The sequence below is a fragment of the Temnothorax americanus genome, unplaced genomic scaffold, assembly GCF_048541705.1.
Source record: "Temnothorax americanus isolate GAGA-0224 unplaced genomic scaffold, ASM4854170v1 Scaffold107, whole genome shotgun sequence".
Taxonomy (NCBI): Eukaryota; Metazoa; Arthropoda; class Insecta; order Hymenoptera; family Formicidae; genus Temnothorax; species Temnothorax americanus.
In genome coordinates, this window is record NW_027509239.1 from 45,001 (window position 1) to 67,933 (window position 22,933).

General features: G+C 43.1%; 1 protein-coding gene and 1 long non-coding RNA gene across 3 annotated transcripts; both read right to left on the minus strand.

The window, feature by feature from the left end:
- Window positions 1-3,273: 3,273 nt before the first annotated feature.
- On the minus strand, window positions 3,274-8,984 carry LOC143904518 (uncharacterized). 2 transcript variants are annotated; one of them, XM_077419275.1, is made up of 3 exons: window positions 6,498-8,984; window positions 5,493-5,608; window positions 3,274-5,403 (listed from the first exon to the last, which is right to left on the minus strand). In XM_077419275.1, exon 1 carries the CDS (start codon window positions 8,943-8,945, stop codon window positions 7,383-7,385), a length of 1,563 nt encoding a protein of 520 aa, XP_077275401.1. In that variant the 5' UTR covers window positions 8,946-8,984; the 3' UTR covers window positions 3,274-5,403; window positions 5,493-5,608; window positions 6,498-7,382. The 2 variants fall into 2 exon arrangements, with proteins under 2 accessions (XP_077275401.1, XP_077275391.1); XM_077419265.1 differs by having other exon boundaries at window positions 3,274-5,608.
- Window positions 3,274-9,609, minus strand: LOC143904528 (uncharacterized). Its single transcript, XR_013258933.1, has 2 exons — window positions 9,094-9,609; window positions 3,274-3,916 (listed from the first exon to the last, which is right to left on the minus strand). It is a non-coding gene; the product is annotated as an uncharacterized LOC143904528 (long non-coding RNA).
- Window positions 9,610-22,933: the final 13,324 nt, after the last annotated feature.

Here is a 22,933-nt window from a genome sequence, read left to right on the forward strand (position 1 = left end):
GAGCCGACCCAAACTTATAAAAGTTTGTTTTGCCATTTTAAGTTGCGACTCGATATGTTTATCAAATAAAAATCTATCATCTATGTGTAAGCCAAGATATTTTTCTATTTTTTTATGTGAAATTGTTATATTCTCAGTTTTAGGATCTTTTAAACAGAAATTCTTGTACTGTTGCGGGATAGGGTACTTTGCTCTTGTGATCGCTGGTCTAAACAAGATGGTTTCGCTTTTATCTGTGTGTTAACTTTGAGTTTCCAAGTATGGTAGAAATCGAAGATTTTATCAATTGCTTTTTGTAGAATCTCTTTGATAAAGTCAGGTTTTCTATTCGCAAATAAGTATGATATATGATCAGATCGTCTGCGTATGCTAATATTGCTAATAAGCTACAAAGAGTGTTTTGCTCTCCAAACAATTTGAGGAGATCTGCGGTGTATATATTAAAAAAAGCAGGAGAGTTGATGGTTCCTTGTTGAAGGCCATTCAATAAAATGTGTTTTATGGATGCCACTGCATTAAATGAAGTCGTTTGGAATGATATATCTTTAATCATATTCCAAATTAGCTTAATTAATCTTTGTGGGACGTTATACTTTTTTAACTTAAAAATTAGGCCTTTTTACCACACTGTATCGAATGCCTTCTCGAGATCCACCAAACAAGCGCCTATACAATCGCCATTATTTAAAGCCCAGTTAATGTCTGATGCTAATTTATTGATCGCATGTATTGTGGAATGTTTTGCGCGGAAGCCAAACTGATTCTCTGGAAACACCTCATGTTTTTTGCAAAACATTAAGATAGTGTCGTTAATCACCATTTCGTACACCTTGCCTATATTTGGTAACAAACTAATGGGTTTATAGCTCGAAGGTAGTGACTTGTCTTTGCTTTTTTTAAGTAAAGGAATCACTTTGGCTTCCTTCCATTTCAACGAAAAGTAAGAGTAGTTAAGCATATTGTTTAAAAAAGTATAGCATAGAAGAATATATATAATTTTCGCAGGTAAGTGTTTAAGAGCTATATTTGGAATGTTATCTACACCCGAAGACTGACTTCTTGTTGTTTAGATTTCTAAATTTTTTAATTAACAATATTTTATCAGTAAAATAGAATGGGGTAATGTGTTCTTCTTTAGGTAAATCAGCCGGATTTTTTTCGCTAAAGGTACATATATCGAGTTATTGTCAATTATATCCAATTCCATTTCTTTTTTAATATCATCCGTTGTCCGTTACATTTCTAATGATTTCGTTAAGACACGGTTTGCCAATATCATTATTTTGGTTGTTAATCGTGGCGAAATGGGAACCGAGTATAATACGTCCAACTTCTGTACCGGTTCGTGGATCATAAAGTTATTTTTTGAGTCCTTCATCATCAGTGTGTTCGTATCTATATTAATTTGTTTTAATAAATTTTTATTACTTTTAGGCACTTTTAAAGACGGGATATCTAGCTGGTGCTTTTGTTGCGAAATATTTTATTAATTTTCGGGAAAAACTTTTTAGAATTTTTAGACGTTATCAAGAGACACAGTAGTGTCTCGCGCCAAGTACACGCGGAGCGAGACCGACCGTGACTCTTTTACGCGACGCGACGGGTTGCGAGTATTCGAGATGTTGAGATCTCGATAACGAGTGAACAGATCAAGTTCTAAGTAGGCTTGATCGATAGCTTGGGGTCCAATTAGGGGGGGGTTTTTCTCATAATATTCCGCTACGTGCCCTACGAGCGGAGATATTGCGACGCAAAGTCTAAATGTGAAAATTTTTTATTAAGATACTTCCTCCTCCTAACGCCGACGTTTTATATGATGACGTCATAATCAGAAACGTCACTTTCACTTTTTCGACGCTGGCGGCGCAGGTATCGCCTGTTTCGATATCGCGCGCGTATTTCGAAATTAGGTCGATAGACTTATCAGTCAGGAGGAAGATTTCTATTTAGGTAAATTAGGTATATATATAATATATATATTGAGTCAATTGCTTCATGTTTATCTGGAGAGATTTCGTATCCTTACATTATTATTACTACCGCTGCCGGAAAAGAAGGTTCTCTACGCTTGGCAGAAAGTGCCGCTAGGGAATTTTTAAGTCAATTCTTATGAATCAAACTTGAATTCGATGTCTAGGTGTCCCAGGTTGCCGATGACGAGGTTTACACAGTGCACTCCGTAGTTTTCGGTGTCTACGTGTATTAATACCTTGAATTCGATGTCCACGTATCCTAGGTTGCCGATGACGAGATCCAGATAATGCGCTTCATAGTTTTCGGTGTCCAAGTGTAATCGTACGTTGAATTCGATGTCTAGGTGTCCCAGGTCGCCGATGACGAGGTCCACATAGTGCGCTTCGTAGTTTTTGGTGTCCAGGTGTAATAATACGTTGAATGCGATGTCTAAGTGTCCCAGGTTGCCGACGACGATGTCTAGATAGTGAGCTCCGTAGTTTTCGGTGTCTACGTGTATTAAGGTAGGCGTCTCGCTACGTGCTAGTCATGTGACTGTTTGTAGGTTTTCACGTTCAGAAATATATTTCAGGCAATTTTTGCTAAGGGAAAAATAATGTTATGAATTATGGTGTAAAATTTCATACGTGCCAAAGTATGTTACTTTTTCCAAATTATGTGATTTTTCTCATTTGACTCCGTTTTGATCAGCTGATCATGCGAGTCGTCGAGAAAGGTTACAAGTGAGGTTACATCTCTTTTTCGATTGAATTTTGACAATTACTGAGAAAGGGTTTCAAAACGCATGACAGGGGTGTCAATTACTATCCAATTCGGCTAAGAAAGACGAGCCTCATAACCTGCAACTACAGTGATTAGCCAGCGGCTTGCCAAGTCTTCCCAACCTTACCTCGACCAAAAAATGTCTGCTCGATTACCGCATTTTCACTAAAATAAACTAAAAAATTAGCAGCGAAATCTCCGGTAAACTATATATTTTATGGTTGCATCGGATTCTTCAAAATCTAATGTACAAAAAGCAATGTTTTTTCTCACTTCATCTAATCGAAAAATGCGAAAAATATGTGATTGAAACCGTGATAGAGCCTTCTTTTTCTGGCCGTCTGTATGAAGTAATGCAAAATTTGTGATTTTCGAGATCGATTTTCTAGAGTAAATAGTCTGAAGGAGCCACAGAAAAAATCGACTGCAAAGCTGATCATATTGTTGCGCTCGACCGCGCGTTCGCAGCACACACCTTCACGCACTCACTCGCGAACGCGGCGCGCAATCCCGTTACCGGGAATAAACTCACACAAATAGAAAAGAACTTGTTTAATGCAGTAATGTAATAGAACAATGGCTCATGAACACGTCTGAACGGTTCGAAGGCCCGGCGGAGAATCTGACAGACGGCAGAAGTAAACAAACAAACGCAACAGCTGGTCGTCAAGGCTCGACGTCACGCAGCGCTTCGCGACTGCTTTTCGGGCCTCTACCGGGCGTCTCGGCACGGGCGCAACACTGCCCCCCCTCTTCCTAGATTGTCGCCCCGACAATCAAAGGGGAGCAGCGCCCAGACGAGTACAGCTTCTTGTCGCCACGACCTTCTCCTCACACTCGACCTCTGGGAAGAGCTGGCCAGACTCCCCCAAGCCGTCTTCAGGAGGGCCGTCCGCACTGTCTCGCCCTCGAGTCCTTCGGTACTCCGAAATGACGTCCTCTTCCTCGACCGCTGCTTTTCCGCGAAATCTTCGGACAAGGGGGGGGGGAAATTTCCCGTGGACCCTGCGCCCCGCAGGGCTCCCCAAGTCCCCGCCCGGCATTCGCCCTATGGCCCACGGGAAAACCACGGGTCAAAAACCGTGGGCAGGCGGTCCACTTCGGATTGGGAGTTCTGCCTGTCGATCTGCCATACGTGGAGACTCCTATTGATATCTCCAACACATGCCGTCGATTTCCTCTAAAACAAAAAGTCATGCGACGCACAGAAACAAAGAATAACATAACACTTTAAAGATTAAAAAGAATTAATCACAAGACTTTTTTTTAACCATTTTTATTTATAATTTGTTCCAAACAAAATTCACTATAAACCGGGCTCCGTTCTACTCTAATCTTCCCCCTATCAACTTCCTTACAGAATATAAAGCTAGCCTGTCCGAGTGGACAATTTTTCTTTTATGTCTGGGAGACCTTTGGATGCAATATACCACGTCGCTCAATTTCTTCACTATGCAAAAGGGCCCCTCCCAGTTGCTTTGTAATTTTGGGGCTTTTCCTTTAGTTCTGCGAGGATTGTAGAACCAAACTTTTTGCCCTTCTTCAAAAAGAATACGCCTAGCTCCACGATCAAACCAGGCCTTCACCCGGGAAGATTTAACATCCATACGCTCTCTCACTATAGAACGAATTTCTTCAAATTTTGACTTCAAATTTCTAACGAAGCTTCCCACTGACTGCGCCTCCTCCTCATAAAGCCTTGGAGGACCTCCCTGTAACAAATCCAAGGGTAATTTTAAATCTCGAGCAAAACATAATTCCGCAGGAGTAAAGCCAGTTGTCTCATGTTTTGAAGACCTATAAGCTAACAAAAACATGGGAATCCATCGATCCCAATCCTTTTGACTATCAGAAACAAACTTTGCCAGATAGTTAGTAATAGTCTGGTGTTGTCGCTCTACTTGTCCATCCGACTGAGGATGTAAGGCAGTAGTTCTCGTTTTTTTAATCCCAAGAAGATCCATTAACTCTGCGAACAACTTCGACTCAAAGTTCTTTCCCTGATTGGTATGCACTTCCAAGGGAACTCCATATCTAGTATCTAGAGACAAATTGATTTACGAAGATCTCCGCCACAGTTTTAGCTCTTATATTACTTAGAGGAAATGCTTCCACCCATTTGGTAAAACAATCTACAATAACAAGAAGATATCTGTTTCCGGAATTGGTTGTAGGGAGGGGGCCAAGAACGTCTATCTGAATTCTCGCAAATGGTGCCCCAACATTGTAGATTTGTAAAGGGGATTTCCCTTTCCCAGAGGGACCTCTTTTAGAGACGCAGGCTTCACATGACCTGCACCAATCCTCAATATCCTGCTTACAAGTTGCCCAATAAAAGCGCCTTCGAACTTTTTCCAAAGTTTTATTAATTCCAAAATGCCCACCTGAAGAAGAATCGTGGGCTTCTTCAAGAATTTCCTTGACCCGACTTCGAGGGTCAACAAGCTGAAGAAAGCTTGTTTTCAGACTTGGAGCTTCCCACCTTTTATAAAGAATTCCTTCTCTTAATATTAGCGCATCCCAATGCGACCAATAAATTTGGGCAGAAACATTCCTATCAGGGATCTCAGAACGCGGAGGACGGATTCCAGCTTGCTTACCCCGTAGGATAAAAGCTATTCCCTCGTCTTCCCCTTGTTCCTTTCGCCAAATTTCCAAATTCTCTCCCTGTAGAATTAATCGAGCAATCGTTTTATTCAATTCCTCCGTAGACTTCTTCTCAATCTTGGCACAATAATTACAATTGGACTTCTCACATTGGCGTCTGGACAATCCATCAGCATTTTTATGTGATAGCCCCTTTCGATGCACAATCTCAAATTCATACTTTTGGAGTCTTTCCAGCCAGCGTGCCAGTTGTCCCTCTAAATCCCTGAAGGACATAAGCCACTTCAAAGAAACGTGATCTGTGCGAATTAAAAATTTTCGTCCTAAAAGATAGTGGCGAAAAAATTTTATTGAGTCTACTGCCGCTAAGAGTTCCCGCCGAGTAACGCAATAGTTTCTCTCAGCTTTATTGAGAACCCGACTAAAAAAAGCTATGACTCTTTCTTCTCCCTCCTGTTTCTGCGATAACACCGCGCCAATACCGACATTTGAAGCATCGGTATCCAAAACAAATCCTCCCTCCCCTTTAGGAAAGGAAAGTACCGGAGGGGAAGACAAAACTCGCTTTAATTCTTCAAACGTTTTTCGACATTCCTCTCCCCAAATGAATTTAGTCTGATTTCCCGTAAGAGCGTAAAGAGGTCTTGCTAAAGAAGAAAATCCTTTAACAAATTTACGATAGTATGAGCAAAATCCTAAGAAACTTCGTAATTGTGTTTTGGTATGTGGAACCAACCAATTCGTAACCGCGGATATTTTTTCGGGATCCGTGGCTATGCCCTCCGCCGAAACTACATGCCCCAAATATTTTACACTCTTTCTAAAAAAATTACATTTCTTTGGATTAACTTTCAAATTCACTTTTCTTAATCGTAATAGTACCGTCTTTAAATTCTCCATCATTTTAGAAAAACTCTTTCCAAAAATTATTACATCATCGAAATAAACCAAGCAAATTTTTGATAATAAATCTCTTAAAACTTTCTCCATCAGACGTTGAAATGTAGCCGGGGCATTGCAGAGGCCAAAGGGCATGACGACAAATTGCCACAACCCATTTCCAATTGAAAACGCAGTTTTCTCTTTATCCTCGGAACGAATCTTTATTTGCCAATATCCGCTCTTAAGATCTAGAGTACAGAACCAAACGTTACCTGATAATTGGTCGAATATGTCATCGATTCTGGGTATAGGATGAGAATCTTTTTTAGTTAAATAATTCATCAGCTTCCGATAATCCACACAGAATCTGATTGTACCGTCTTTTTTCCTGACCAAAACTACAGGCGAAATCCAGGGGCTTTGTGACTCCTCAATTACCCCTTGTTTCCACATATCCTCAATTATTTTATTTACTTCCTTCCTCATGTGGACAGGAATACGACGAGGAACCTGTTTAATAGGGGAAGAATCTCTCACATTTATCACATGTTTAATAATATCACAATTTCCTGCAACAATAGTTTCGGAAAACGCATCCCGGAAATCTTCCAGAAAATCGGCAAACATTTCCTTCTGAGCCTCATTTAGACTCTCAGAATTATTTTCGAAAAGTTCTTTTAAGATAGAAGAGTCTACCTCGACAGAAGTTTCAACACGAAAACAATCAAAATTTTTTTTCTCATTCAATTCGGAATTAAAGAAAGGTTCAAAAATATTTTCCAAGTTCACTTTTTCAAGAAAATCCTTTCCTAATAAACATTGATCGCTAATTTTTGCAACAAACAAAAAGATCTCTACGGAAAATCTACCAATTTGAACTTTCATTAAGACTTTAGATTCTACAGAAACTCTTTCTCCAGTCGGATATCTTAAATTACAGTTTCCTATTTTAATTCTCTCTACCTCTTTTCCAATAAAAGTTTCATTAACAATCGAGACATCGGAGCCCGTATCTATCTTGAAAGAACAGCATTTTTCGTTTAATAAACCTTTATAATAGAAATCTTTCTTATTGTTAGATTCAAAATGTTTAAAATGAACAATACCGACTTTCGGGGAATTTTTCACAAAAGTTGAGTCCACCCCGCAAAGCTCAACTAAATCGCGTTTCCCTCATTAGGGCATTTTGACCGGAAATGCCCGGTTTTTCCGCACGTCCAACACTCCCCCCGGCCGGCGCCAAATTTGCTGCCTTGCCAATTCCCTTTCGGGCCCTTCCCCTCCTTATTCCTTTCCTCAGTCTTCCCTCCGACATCGCGTTCCTCATTCTTTACCAAATTTCTATCTCCCTTTTTCACGAAATTCTTGTTTAAATTCTCCCTGTATCTCTCCGAATTATCCCCCTGGATAACTTTGAGCGCTTTAGCCCTTTCAACGGCCAGAATTAAGGAGGTTATTCCCTCCATCTGAAGCGCTCGCCGAATAAAATTATCGGAAACGGCCGTAACGAATTGCGCACAAGCGATTTTATCGCGAAGCTCATATGGGCACTCGGGGTACGCCAGGCGTGAAAGTTTGTCAATTTCGGATCCGAGTGTCGCCAAATCCTCCCCGAATTTTTGTTTACGGCTCGTAAACGCAACGTAACAATTCTGTGATTGTCGTCCCTCCCCGAAGCGCAACTCTAGTTTCGTTTTAAGTTCCGCGAAATCTAACCGCTCGACATCTTGAACCGTTTCCAAGACCGAGCGTGCCTTTCCCCTCAGGCTCGAAGCCAACGCGATCGTTTTTGTGGCGTCATCCCAATGGTTCGCACGCGCGATCAAACTCAATTGCGAGAAATATTCCTGTAACGGGGTCGTTCCGTCGTACGTGTCGGGTTTCAGTTTATACCCCAGGTCGGCACTCGCGACCGCGACACTATCACTCGCGTGTATTCGCGTTCCCACGCCGCTCGAGTTCACGTCTCTTTCCCCCGCATGCGCGACTCGCGCTATCACGGCACTCGGGATCGCGCCCCTTTCGCTCGCGTACGCGTCTCGCGTCCCCGCGCCGCTCGGGATCGCGTCCCCCTCACTCGCGTGCGCGTCTCGCGCTTCCGCGCCGTTCGAGATCGCGATACTTCCGCGTATGACTTGCGCCCCCGCGCCGCTCGCGACTCGCGTCCCCGAGTCCCCAGATACTCTATTATAAGAGTGACTTAGCTGTGCGCCGGAGTTCATCCCTCGGAGAAGACGGAGCTCCTCTTCCTGCCGGCGGAACGTCTCGGCGTACTCCCTCTCTCTCCGCGCCTGTTCCTCGCGCAGGAGCCGGACCTCTCGTATCACCGCCTGGAGGGTCACCACCTCCGACGTCATCTCCGCAGCATCCGAATGTGGAGTCGCTACTCGGAGTCGTTTCCTTGCAACCATGAGGAAATCGTAGCTCGTCGCTCGTCGCTCGTCTAGTCCTCGCTCGTCCGAACGATCCGTTCGATCCCGGACGAGCCCCCAAAATGTTGCGCTCGACCGCGCGTTCGCAGCACACACCTTCACGCACTCACTCGCGAACGCGGCGCGCAATCCCGTTACCGGGAATAAACTCACACAAATAGAAAAGAACTCGTTTAATGCAGTAATGTAATAGAACAATGGCTCATGAACACGTCTGAACGGTTCGAAGGCCCGGCGGAGAATCTGACAGACGGCAGAAGTAAACAAACAAACGCAACAGCTGGTCATCAAGGCTCGACGTCACGCAGCGCTTCGCGACTGCTTTTCGGGCCTCTACCGGGCGTCTCGGCACGGGCGCAACAATATAATTTGATATAAAATCCAAAATCGAAAACTTTATCTAATACATGCCCTGACGAGACGACTACCTTAATACCTTGAATTCGATGTTTAGGTGTCCCAGGTTGCCGATGACAAGGTCCACATATTGCGCTCCGTAGTTTTCGGTGTCTACGTGTATTAATACCTTGAAATTGATGTCTAGGTGTCCCAGGTTGCTGATGACAAGGTCCAGATAGCGCGCTCCGTTGTTTTTGGTGTTTAGGTGTAATAATACCTTGAATTCGATGTCTACGTGTTCCAGGTTGCCGATGATGAGGTTCACATAGTGCGCTTCATAGTTTTTGGTGTCTAGGTGTATTAATAACTTTAAATCTGATTTCCTCTTCTTTTAATCCATTAGGTCAAAAAAGAGAAAATGAGCGAAAACGAGCGACTGCTCACGATTGCTAGGCTAGCGAAGTATCGGCTGAACGCACCCAATGTAGGACACGTAGATATCGAATTCGAGGTATTAATACATGTAGACACCGAAAACTACGAAGCGCACTGTGTGGACCTCGTCATCGGCAACTTGGAACACGTGGCCATCGAATTCAAGGTATTAATACACCTGGACACCGAAAACTATAGAGCGCGCTATGTGGACCTCGTCATCGGCAACTTGGGACATCTAAACATTGAATTCAAGCTTGATTCATAAGAATCGACTTAAAATTTCCCTAGCGGCAGAATTAAAATTATGTCATGACATAATAAAAATCGCTGAATTAAAATTATGTCTAGACATAATAAAAATTGGACAAAAATTATGTCTAGACATAATAAAAATTGGATGAATTAAAATTATGTCTGACGTAAAAATAATTATCAAAAATATTGGTACCTGAAAATATCGGTACATATACAGTTGCAAACAACATTCAGTAAGACACGCAAATAAAAATAAATAAAGAATTTTACAGTTAACGACTTATTAACATTAATCATGTTTTATTGCAATTATGTTTTATGTTGAAATTGAAAAATATATACAAGGTGTACAACTAAAAGGGTTACAGATTATTATTTAAAAAAAACTAAGCAAAATATTAAATTGTTGTTTTCTTTAGAAATAATAGTCCGTAACACTTTTAGCTTCATACCTTGTATTATATACTGTTTATAAGATTATAAGATATATTGTTTATAAGATTAAGATGCGTAACACTACAAAAAGGCGTGATATCCGTACAAAATTACCTTTTTAAAAAAAAGGTAAAAAAGAGCGCCAAGTACACGCATAGTAGTGTATATGTATTATGTTTTTACCCTGTTATGTTGTTACCTCGAAAAAAACAAAGTGGTAGTATTATACCTCCAAATAGTTTTATCCTGTACATACTGTTTATACAATGCATAATATACTACAAAAAGGCGTGATATCCGCACAAAATTACCTTTTTAAAAAAAAGGTAAAAAAAGGCGCCAAGTACACGTATAGTAGTGTATATGTTGTTATCTAAAAAAAAAAGAAAATGGTAGTATTATACCTCGAAAAAACCTAAGTAACAAGTGGTAGATTTTTATATCTCAAAAAATCTCAAAAAAATCTAAGCAGTAGTATCTTTATTTCCGAAAAATTATAACCCAAGTGATACACGTCACAAATTTATGTTACCTTATCAAAAAGAAAAGTCGCGCTTCAAGTGATCTATTACAATTACAAAAAAGAAATGATATCTCTTTAAATTAGAGCGCCAATTACAGAGAGAACATGTATATTGCCTCAAAAAATAATTGTTGCACTACTTTGAAAAATCTTTACATTGTGTCAATTAGAAAAGAATGTATGATAACAATTTTAAATAAATAAATAAACTTATTCTATACTTAATTATAAGCCGCATTATCCGCCGTCCGCGTCGTCACGCACACCCATATCACTCACTCCCACATTCACGCTGATAATCATTTAATATTACTCCCATCGCATTCTTCTCTGAATTATTTTTATTTATTGTTGTCCTTATTTATTTAAAATTTCGAGGTCTAGCAGCGCCAAGTTTTTTTACAAGAAAAATTTATGTATTTTAATAAAATATTTTTATTTTGTACTGTTACCTCTGTAATTCTTTGTGGCCATTAAAAAATACACATGTAAACTTTGTATTTAAATATTTTGTATTCCCTTGTTAAATTTAAATAAAATTTTTTAATCTTATAAAATTGTTATCATACATTCTTTTCTTATTGACACAATGTAAAGATTTTTCAAAGTAGTGCAACAATTATTTTTTGAGGCAATATACATGTTTTCTCTGTAATTGGCGCTCTAATTTAAAGAGATTTCTTTTTTGTAATTGTAATAGATCACTTGAAGCGCGACTCTTCTTTTTGAAAAGGTAACATAATTTTGTGACGTGTATCACTTGGGTTATAATTTTTTGGAAATAAAGATACTACTGCTTAGATTTTTTCGAGATTTTTCGAGATATAAAGATTTACCACTTGTTACTTAGGTTTTTTCGAGGTATAATACTACCATTTTCTTTTTTTTTTTTTTTAGGTATTACTAACCCTTTCCCCCCAGTATTTGTTCATAGACCTGGTAACCTCCTTTCCCATTTCATCTTTTAACCTCTTCATGAGTCTTTTGAGTAATCTAATCGTTTGGAGATATAAATTTTCTTTCCCATCTATGTATTCGCGTTAAAATGTAACTTTTAGCCTTTTTTAAGTTACTGATTCTAGAGTTCATATATTTATCTATTGAGTTTTTGTTTTTTATTTTCGGAATTAATTCCGTTATTGCAGATAAAATATTAGCTTCAATAGAGAGAGAAAGTATCTATAAATGAATCTATTTCTCCCAATTTTAAGTTTCTGTCGTTAGGTATATCAATATCCAAACGAGTGAGATGAATGTCTTGAAACTTTTTCCAGTTTGCTTTGTTATAATTTAAGTTGTTCGCGGGATTCGAATTGTGTAATAAGATTTCGTCATTATCTATAGCGAATTTAAATGAGTTTGCCTTATGATCGCTGTCAAAAGGAAGAGTGTATAAATTACCGGCTGGGTCTGTAAACAGTTACAGTCTAGAATCAGAACACAAGATCTATAAATGATTCTCCTCTAGGATAAGAAGGGAAATCTGACCTATATTATAGTTTCATTTTGTAGCGAATATCAGAATCATCTAACCAGTTCTTAAACGATACTCCTCTTTCATTATTATCTGAGTTACCCCAATTAGTATGCTTTGCGTTGTAATCGCCTGCAATTATAAAGTAATTTGAAAGGTTACTTATTTCTAGATGAGTACAAAGGTGATTAAGACCCCCTATGAATTCGCTTTGCTTACCTTTTTTTGCGTAAACTGAAATTATAATTAATTTTTTATTATTTTTTAATTTAATTGAAATTGCTGTGTATTCAAGTGTCTCGTTGATAAAACTGGTGTACATACATATGAGAGTACTCTATGTTTTTTTTAATTATTATTTGAGAGGCTGTACCGCCTCTTCTATATTACCCCCTTCTCTGTCTGTTCTAATATTGTTGTAATTTTTTAAATAAAACGTATGTTTTTTGTTTAGTTTAGTTTCGTTAATAAGTAGTATGTCTGGATTTTTATTCTTAATCAGTTCTAATAATAGTATTCTTTTATAATTGCTAATTATAGGATTTACGTTTAACACTATAATTTTATATTTATTAATAGTATGAACGAGCTGATCCATAAAATTAGTTGTTAATATGAAGTAATTTCTTAATTAGATTAGCTAATGAATCTAATCTACTATTAATAAATTTAATTGCATTCTCGAGCTTGTCTAATCTCGGGTTAATCTGTGAAGTGATGAAATTGGAGTTAGTGTTATTATATGCATTACTATCCATGTCGTTTATTTGCGCGCGTCCAAATGAATGCGATTGTTAATATCTCCGTCTGATTTATCTTTAACTGAGTCGGCGAATGTTATGTTGGGCGAAACTAATCTATTAATAGAATCAATTTTTCTTTTTTTAGTTTGCTTCAAGTTAGCTTTGTTTAATAGTTATTCGATTTTTGAATTTTATTAGTTTGGGACAACTTCTGTATGAAGCTGGATGACCAGTACTATTACAGTTTATACAATAAAGATCTTTAACGCTATTTTAAGAGAGGCTTTACATTCACCTGGATTGTGTTCCTCTTTACATTTAACGCACCTATATTGCAGATTGCAGTTGGTTGCTGCATGACCTATCCTTTGGCATCTCTTACACATTGTATGGTATCTTTCCTCTTCAGCTTTTCCCAGGCGCCGATTATCAGATGAAACAGAGTCCATATCTTCTTCAGTTGGCTGATGTTACTCCCCGCTGCAATCTGAACTAAGAAGATTGGCAGTGTCCTACCTTCATTGCTAGACCTCTTTGTCGTGAACCTAGTGACTTTCTGGAAGATGATTTCTTGGATCCCTTGTTGTAGCAGTTCATTGTGTACTTCTTGAGGCTCGAATGATTGATCTAAGCCTTTTAATAAGTATGTTAAGTTTTTCTCCGTTTTTGGAGTAAACGAGAAAAGTTTGTTTTGGAATCTATTAATGCTTCTTTTATTTTATTATAGTTTTCAACGTTGTCCATTTGTAATATGTGTTTATTGTCGTTGATCCTCTTGATCTAGAAGTTGGCGTCCGCTATATGTTCTTTAGTGAGTCTCCAGTGTCCTTGGGGTCTTGATGATAAATGTTGATAAGCGGAGGCTTCATTAGCTTGCCATTTATTGGGGTTGGGCCATTCGACGACATCTTTTTCTGGGAAATCGAAGGCGAGTTGTGTGATTGAGTTTCCTGCATGCAGGTGGAGGTCCTGATATTCCTTGTCTTACTGTTTTTTTTTTTAATAATTGTAAGAATGATTTATTTGTATCCTCATATCTATATCTTTGTTTGAATGTTGGCTGTCCATTAGCGGTACAAATCTGTTGTTAGTACTAATATTTGGTGAATAGTTTTCCTGTTCAGTCACAAATTTATCGTGACTGCTCTTTTGTGTATCCTTATCTATCAGCGCTTTTAGCTTTTCATTTTCTTCCCTAAGGGTTGATAATTCCTTTAGGAAGTCGTCTGTTATCATTGTGCCCGATGCGGTTAGAATTGAGCTGTTTTCTTTGTCTGTCTTACATTTTCTCTTCTTAGCTGCCGACAGATTGGGCTTCGGATTTAGTTTAGGTTTAATTATTTTTTTTATTTTTAGAGGCATATCGTTGTTTGACTTTAGAACGTTTGCGATATCTTTAAGTAACGTGTTGTCTATTACCGTGCATGTCGGTTTTGAGGTTACTTCCTCATCCGTTACTTCCTTATGCCAAAGGATGCTGCTTCCCTGGTTTTCTATCATTTTATTCGCTTCCATGGTCGGAAGGCCGTCGAATGTGACCTTGGGAGAGGTCCCGATTAATTCTTGTGGTGTAAAAATACTAATAATGCCGAGCGTACACGCAACTCACGTGCTCTTGTTATGGCTGGTCACGCGCCTCTGCCTTACGTAGTAGACTACTTCTTATATAATTTGATGTAAGTGTTATATATAGTCTACATATGTCATAACCAGCGCAAATATATAATTTTTCAAAAATTATCTTAAGAAACAAATTTAGTTTAAAAAAAGTAATAAAATTTTGAATTGGATATATGATATAATATTTCATAATGTCGGGAGAATGTCACAGAAACCAGTACCGGCTTATTATGAAATTTTGTGCTTGTAAATATATTTATGAAAAAAATATATTTATAAAGTTAAAACATTCTTATCAAATCCTTACAAAGGCCTCATTAGACAAAAATAAGGAAACGTACCTTTCTTATGGCATTCCTAATAAATAATGGTCGGGACCATGATACAAAGACAAGGGTATGCTTACGCGCATATATAAATCACGTGACGGTCAACGGCTAATCAGAATTGTCACCATTCATACATCATCATTATGCGGTAAATTCGAAGTTACTATCATTTCTTTACAGTACACATTACAGAAAGTTACTATTTTGCCATTGTTTAGACGTCATTGCATTAAAATTATACATTATACAAAAGTTGTACATTATTGTAAAATTTCTATAATGTAGTACATACGTTAATACGAAATACTTTACTAAGATATGGGGATACGAAGTATATATTTGAGGTTCTTTGACGGCTAAATCGTATATATATATATATATATATATATATATATATATATATGTTGGAGTGTGAGTCGGGATGGATGACGAAGGTATCGAGTATTCTAAATAACACGCTGAGGTACTTTACTATTTAGTACTGTATATATTCAGTCTTGCTTGTCGGACGTTACATGCGTGTGAGCCGCGCGTAGAAGGTCGGAGCGTGACCATAGAGTATATACGATACATAGGTAGGTTTGCATACTACCAACACCCTCCCTCAAACCGGACGCAAAATGTTTAACTTTCTTTTAGACCCAGCTTGCTGATACACTCATAATGCTTAGATGCTGATAGTGGTTTTGTTAATACGTCCGCGTACATTTGTTCGGTTGGCACGTGTACTAGGCTGATGTTCCCCTGTTTTATCACGTCTCTAATATAGTGATGTCTAATGTCTATGTGTTTCGTCCTCGGGTGAAACGCTTGGTCCTCCGCCAGCATCTTGGCTCCGCGGTTGTCGCAGCGAAGGGTCGTGCTCGGTTCCTGGCTGAATCCTAGTTCTCGCAGGAATCCACGCAGGAACATCGCCTCCTTTGCGGCCTCAGTCAAGGCCATATATTCAGCCTCGGTTGAAGATAACGCTGGCGTTCGTTGCTTCTGCGATCTCCAACTGATAGCTGCTCCGCCCATAAGGAAGGCGTACCCTGTATACGATCGCCGGTCACCCGGGTAGTTCCCCCAGTCTGCATCCACGAACCCAGTCAAATTGCCGTCTGTGGGCTCGCTGAAAACTAAAGAGTAATTAATTGTTTGTCGCAGGTATCTTAACACCCGTTTAGCTGCCCCCCAGTGTTGGCTGCTTGACTTGTCGTTGTACTGCGCTAAGACGCAGACGGTATGCGCTATGTCGGGCCGGGTGGCTACAGCTAGGTATAGTAAGGAGCCTACTAGCTCCCTGTATCGTCTAGCTTTCTCTCGATCTTCTCCTTCTTGCTTCGCCTGCATCTTCTTCAAGTCCGGGGTGGACGGGGTGGTCAATCCATTGCACTTGTCCATTCCATACTTCCGTAGAAGTTCGCTGATGTATCGTTTTTGTGATAAAGTGACTCTTCCTTGTCCTTGGCTGATTTCGATCCCCAGACAGTAGTGTGCGAGGCCTAAGTCCTTGATTTTTAGTTCCTTCTTCAATCCTCGTTTGATCTCTTCGACCCAGGATTCATTATTTGACACAAGCAGTATGTCGTCTACGTAAACGAGAAGGATCATTAGATCCTTTCCTCTTCTCGACGAGAATACGCAGGGGTCCGCATTTGTGGGATTTAGTCCCAGATCCTTCAATGACTTCTTCAGTTTCTTGTGCCAGCGTCTTCCTGATTGTCGAAGTCCGTATATTGCCTTCAGCAGACGGCATACCTGATTTCCAGCTTTCAGCGCTTTTAGCATTTTCTTCGCCTTGTCCTTGAGGTCTTTGTTCCTCTTGATGATGTCGTGTAAGGCTTCTTCTAGTCTTTCTGGCGGTTCCATGTAGAGTTCCTCCTCTATTGTGCCATGTAAGTAGGCTGTTGTTATGTCTATTTGGAAGACTTTCATGTTAAATTTAGCTGCTAGCGACATTGCTAGTCTCACCGATTCCAACCGGGCCACCGGCGCGAATGTTTCGGTGAAATCGAATCCTGGACGTTGGGTAAATCCTTTCGCAACGATTCTTGCTTTCCGTCGTTCCAGCGATCCGTCCGCTCTGTGCTTATTCTTTAGAACCGTCTTCGATCCGATGATATTTCGGTCATTTGGCCTCCTTGCCATCTTCCATGTGTCGTGTTCCAAGTGTGATTGTATCTCTTCCGTGATGGCTTTCCGCCATTCCTCAGCGTCTGGGCCGTTCATGGCCGCTTCGACGTCAATGTCAGTTGCGTATGTTAACTCTTCGGCTATGTTGCACATGTGTGCTGCGCCGTCGTTTGCCTCGTCGAAAACGCAGTCTTCCGAATCTTCCGTGTTTGCCTCGCTGTGCGTTTCAATGTCTCTTGCCTCTCTTCTCTCGCCGCCTTCGATGTTCGAGTGGCCCCTCACATCACTTTCATCGCTGTGCGCCGACGCGTCGCTCTCTTCCTCGCTCTCGTCACCGGCTGCTGTACTTCGAGTCGTAGCTCGTGATTTGTGCGGATGGTAGTGTTTCCTGGGTCGTCCTCGACTTCCGAGGCGTACGATTCTCGGTCGCCCGGGTCCTCTCTTCGGTGCGTTCTCGACGGGGCTGCGTTGAATCTCAGCCCACCTCTCATCGTGGTCTCCCTCGCCCTCTGTTGCCGTTGGCTTTTTCTCCTCACGGTGGTGATCTTGGTACTTCGGACTATCTCGATTGTTTGGCTCCTCGAACTCTCTTTCGCTTGATTTCTTTCCTTTGTCGGGAACCGTTTCGTCGAATGTGACATCTCTCGCCACTATGATTTTCCTCGAGTGCTTCAGCCATATTCTGTATGCCTTGGCTTGTTGTGCATAACCTACGAGGCGTCCTTCAGTTGATCGTTCATCGAACTTCCCCTTTCCGGGTGTCTTGTCCAGCACGAAACCTCTCGCGCCGAAGACTCTTAGGTGGCTAAGATTCGGTATTCTCTCATGCCAGAGCTCATACGGGCTATGTCCTCCTAGGCTTCTACTCGGGCTTCTATTTCTAATGTAGTTTGCCGTGGCCACTGCCTCTGCCCAAAAGTAAGGTGGCATCTCGGAATCTATTATAAGGCACCTTGACATCTCCACGAGCGTTCTGTTTCGTCTCTCGGCCACGCCGTTCTGTTCGGGTGTGTGTGGGACTGTCAGTCTTCTCTGTATGCCTTCTTCCTTTAAGAATCTTTCGAACTCTCTTGAACAATACTCTCGACCATTGTCTGTCTGGAGGTGCTTCACTCTGTGGCCGGTTTGAGTCTCTACGAGTTGCTTGAACTCTTTGAACTTACGAAAGACTTCGTCTTTGCTCTTTAGGAAATACACCTCGCACCAACCGCTGTAGTCGTCTATGAAGGTGACGAAATATCTCGCCCCTCCCGCTGATTTCACCCTCATGGGTCCACATATGTCTGAGTGTACAATGCCGAACCTTTCCTTGCACCGCTCCTCTCTGGAGTTGAACGGTTTTGCTGCCATCTTTCCGCGTGAGCACACGGCACATTGCTGCAGGGTTTCGCCGCTATTCACCCTTACGCCGTTCTGCCTTTCGTTTTTGGCCATCTGCTTGACGTCTCTGGCGTTTAGGTGGCCTAATCGGCGGTGCCATAGCTTTAACCCTTCGTGACTTCCGCAAGCTGCGGCCGTGCTGGCTCGCTCCTCCGGCTCGCGGATGTAATACAAGTCTCCCACGCGGTCAACCACCATCTTTGTCTCTCCGTTGGGGTCTTTCACGATCGCGCCCGTCTTTGTAAATGTTACTTCTCTACCTCTATCTGTTATTTTTGAAACGGACATGAGGTTAGTTCTCAGATCGTTAACGAGGAGGACATTTTGGAGGGTTACCGACCTGCTTTGCTCGCCGTCGGTGACTAGCAGCTTTACCTCACCCTTGGCCCGGACTTCTGTCGTCGAGTTATTCGCCAGGTTCAGTCTCGTTCTGCTGCGTTCCGTGACTTCGAACCCTTCTTTGTCTCTGCACACGTGGGACGTGCTTCCGCTGTCGAGGCACCACTTCGTCGCGGTTCGTCCGTCCTGCGCTTGTCTGGCCTCTTGAACGGTCTCTTCCTGTACGTAGTAGATTTCTTCCTCGAGCCTGGCCGAATCGTTCGACGGACCTCCTTTCCATCGACATTCAATCGCCCTGTGTCCGATTTTCTGGCACCTGAAACATCTAAATTTCGGTTTACTTTCTGCCGTTCTTTTATCGTCGGGCGTATTTCGCGTATGTGTCTCCTTGGGCGTGCGTTTTCGTGGCGTTCGGTTCGTCATCAGCGCTCCAGCTTCGGTCTCTTTCTGCTTTTGACTCCGTGTATCGCTTTCCTCGATGATTTTGACCTTCAGGTGTCTATCCTGGGCAGTTCGTCTCTGGATTCGATCGCGCAACGGAAGTTCTCGAAGCTATCTGGCAGACTGTTCAGAAGTAAGAAGCCTTGCAGTTCTTCGTGAATCTCAAAATCCATAGCGGCTAGTTTGTCGACTGCCTCGAAGAATCTTGTCACGTGCTCGCGGACATCGTCGCCTTCTTGCATCTTCTGGCGCCCTAGTTGCTTAAACAGCGTCGCCTTTCTGGCAGGGCCCTTTGACGCATATATCGACTCCAGCTTGAGCCATATATCTCGCGACGTCTCGCAGTGCTTTACGTTCGAAAGTTCCGGAGGGCTTATGGACAAGATAAGGTCCGACTTGGCCTTTTTGTCGTCGCCTTTCCACGCTCTCAAGGCCGCCTCTTCTTCCGTTACCTGTGGACGTGGCTTCTCTCCGCTGACGTACTCCCACGTATCGTGCTTCGTTAGTAGGGCTTCTACTTGCAATCGCCACGTATCGTAGTTCTCCTTCGTGAGGAGCTCGATCCTGGTGGCCGTATGTGCCATCGTCGAACGTCCGCCTCGTGCTATCCTAACCTATATCTTGCCTTGTCTCCTTTCGCTTTATTTCACTCACGTCCTATGCCGCGCCTGGGCCCATAACCTGTTGGAGTGTGAGTCGGGATGGATGACGAAGGTATCGAGTATTCTAAATAACACGCTGAGGTACTTTACTATTTAGTACTGTATATATTCAGTCTTGCTTGTCGGACGTTACATGCGTGTGAGCCGCGCGTAGAAGGTCGGAGCGTGACCATAGAGTATATACGATACATAGGTAGGTTTGCATACTACCAACAATATATATATATATATATATATATATATATATTATATATATTGTCACGGCTTTTTCACTCCCGGACCGCTCCGGGACGTGTGCCGGATCAAAAGGAGTAAGGAGAGAGGGATGACGGGCCTCTCCGACGATTCCCTCGCACCTCCGACACTTCGCGAAACGAATTTACCGTTGGGCGCCAGACGCGTCAACGCGCGTCCGCGAAATCGCGAAAGAAAACCAACACGAGACGCAAAGCGAGACGTGCGATTGTGCGAGGGATCGGCTAGCTCGACCTAAGGGCTGGGGCGGGGGTGATGAAGGGCGGCGCGATATTCGGCGGGGTGACACGCCATAAATAAGGCCACGAACTCAAGCAATTAACAAATCAAAATAACATTTATTCATTAGAAATGCGCGCGTGAAACATATAGGGGCCGATTCGGCTTCGGCCGGTCAGGCAAATCATATAATCAGTCGCGCGAGCGTCCGAGATGAAACAAAAGAAATAATGATAGCGCGGACACCAGGATAAACGAAGTACGCGTTATCGTATAATAAACGCGCAGAAGGCGCTGCGATTATCTCAGAACAGTAGGACAAAACTTACAAGTAATATGGAACATCGACGGTAAACACGAAATAAGCACGGAATTAGCAAATAAGATCTCGCAGGGAAAAGTCGCGAAAGGGCGATACCTCACGCTCGGAGCGCGTGAACGCAACGCCGGCAGTCGCGCGAGAATTCTGTCGCCAAGTATCTTAAGCCTAACGCAAATATGAATCGTGGCGTGAGCCACGTCCCAACGTAATGAGGATCGAACGCAACACAATAACGCGAGATCAATTTCGGCGCGATCGCAAGGAGACGCGAAATACTATAACAAACGCGAAAATACGGACTCAATCTAACGCGAGAAATGACCAAAGGTAGCGCCAGTCATTCGGGCAAAGACAATACTGTCCTCAGTGATTTCCGAACGCGAAAATGAGACGCCGAGGCAATCGGCGTAGCGCGAAATACTGGAAGAAACGCGAGGAACATGTGCGGGATTACCGCGAGCAATAATAACACGCGATCACACGGCCGATTAACGCGAATGGTGTGCCGACGCATGCGAAACTCCGCAAGAGCAATGTTTGGTAATTTGATACGCCGGGAATACGGAAGGCGCGAGGCACAACCACGAGCGCGGACATTATGCGAAACGGACGCGCAGTAACAGATTTCGCCACGAATCTATCGCGATCTCCAGAGGCTCGCAATCGCGTCTTTACTTCAATTCCGCGGCCACGATACCATCCCGAGGCCCTTCGCTCTCGCTGTCGATCGCCATTCGATACGCGGTCTCAAGGGACCGCACGCGTCGCGATATTACAACGTTATCCCGGACGAGAGCGTGCACCGGAGGGCGGCGTCGTGGCGTTACATTTTGCGATTAATTACTGCGGGCAACCTCACCGATGTGATGTCTCCTCGTAGGGCTCCTCGCCGTCACCTCGTACGGAGGATCGTCGCAGCGCAACAGATTTTCCCGACTCGGGGCGGCTATCGCGTAGTTTAAGAAAACGTTCGGACTCGCCGACGGACGACCAGAGAGTGTCTCGCTAGATTCGCTCGATAGCGGAATCGATGCGGCACCCCCTTCCGTAGGGGCGTGCCAACCAATCGAGAGCGAGCTTGCATGCTCGCGCGATATTCTAACGCAGGATCGTCGTAAGGTGGATCCTTCGGGGGCGCGCAACGGTCCCTCGGCGGCGTAGCGACTCCTTCGATTTGTCCCTGGACAGCGGACTGGACTTTGTTCTAACCGGTGTGCCTCCGGTTTGACCTCGGGGCGGTGATCAGTCACCCCGCGGGCCGGTACTCCGTGAAGGCAGATTGCTGAGGCCGGGTTTTTCCCCAGGCGCCTGGGACCCCGCTATCGGCGGCCTTGTCCACCGCTGCCTCATTCGCCGCACGCCTGCCGTGTCGCTCTCGCCGCCCGGGATCCATGTAGCTTCCGCTTTCGCCACCCCTCCTCGGTCCTTGGTCCTCCCGGACCCCTCTCGTTATCGGTACTCCCTCAAAGATTCGCCGTGGTGTGGGTGAGGCGCCGTACGCATTACAATTACACATGAAAATAAAAGAATAGTCAAAACGCGGAAACGATATCGATTTTTTTGGCCTCTGGAGATCTCGTTGTCGCCTCTCTGGCTCGTCCTTGGGCGAAAATTTTCCGCGCCTTGTGACGGCGGCGGGGCGCTGCCACGAAGCGGCGCGCCGCAACGTCACAATATATATATATATAAATAAGCACGTGGCAAATGGTTATGGCGGATGGATGAGCAAAGGTGACAAGGGTGAGAGTGGACAAGAAAAAGAGTAAGAGAGCGACAAGGAAAGCGAGGAAAAGAGCGGAGGAAAAGGATAGTGGGAGAAAGGGAAGCAGGGGAGAGTTGAAAGTAAGTAAGGAGAAGTTGGAGGAAGGAAGGAGGCGCACGCACACACGCACACACACACACGCAAGCACGAGGGGCGAGAGGAGAGGGAGAAAGAGGTTGGAAGGCAAGTTTTAAGGAGATTTTGTTTGTAGGGAGAGGAGGAATCGAGTGGAGGAAGTCGGGTGTGTGAACAGAGAGCGGAGAGAAAAAAGGAGGAGCAGAGAGGAGGGCAGAGGAGGAGAGCCAGGGAGGTACAGAGAGAGGAGGCGAGAGAGGAAGAGACAAAGAGAGAGAGGGGCGAAGAGAGGGGACGTAGAGAGGGAGGAGAAGGGAAACGCGAAGAAGGGAGGACGGAGGACGGAGAGAAGAAATGGAAGAGTCCCAGGGGATGTTGAGGGTGTGGGGCAGAATAGCGGACGAGTTAGAGAGGATAAGAAGAGAGCTGGAAAAAGGGAAGGGAAGGTGGAGAGAGGAGAGAGCACAGAGGTGAGAGGGCAAATGAAAAGGAGGGAAGGAGACGAGGAGAGAAGCGAGACGGAAGAGAACAGGAGCGGCGAAGAGGGACA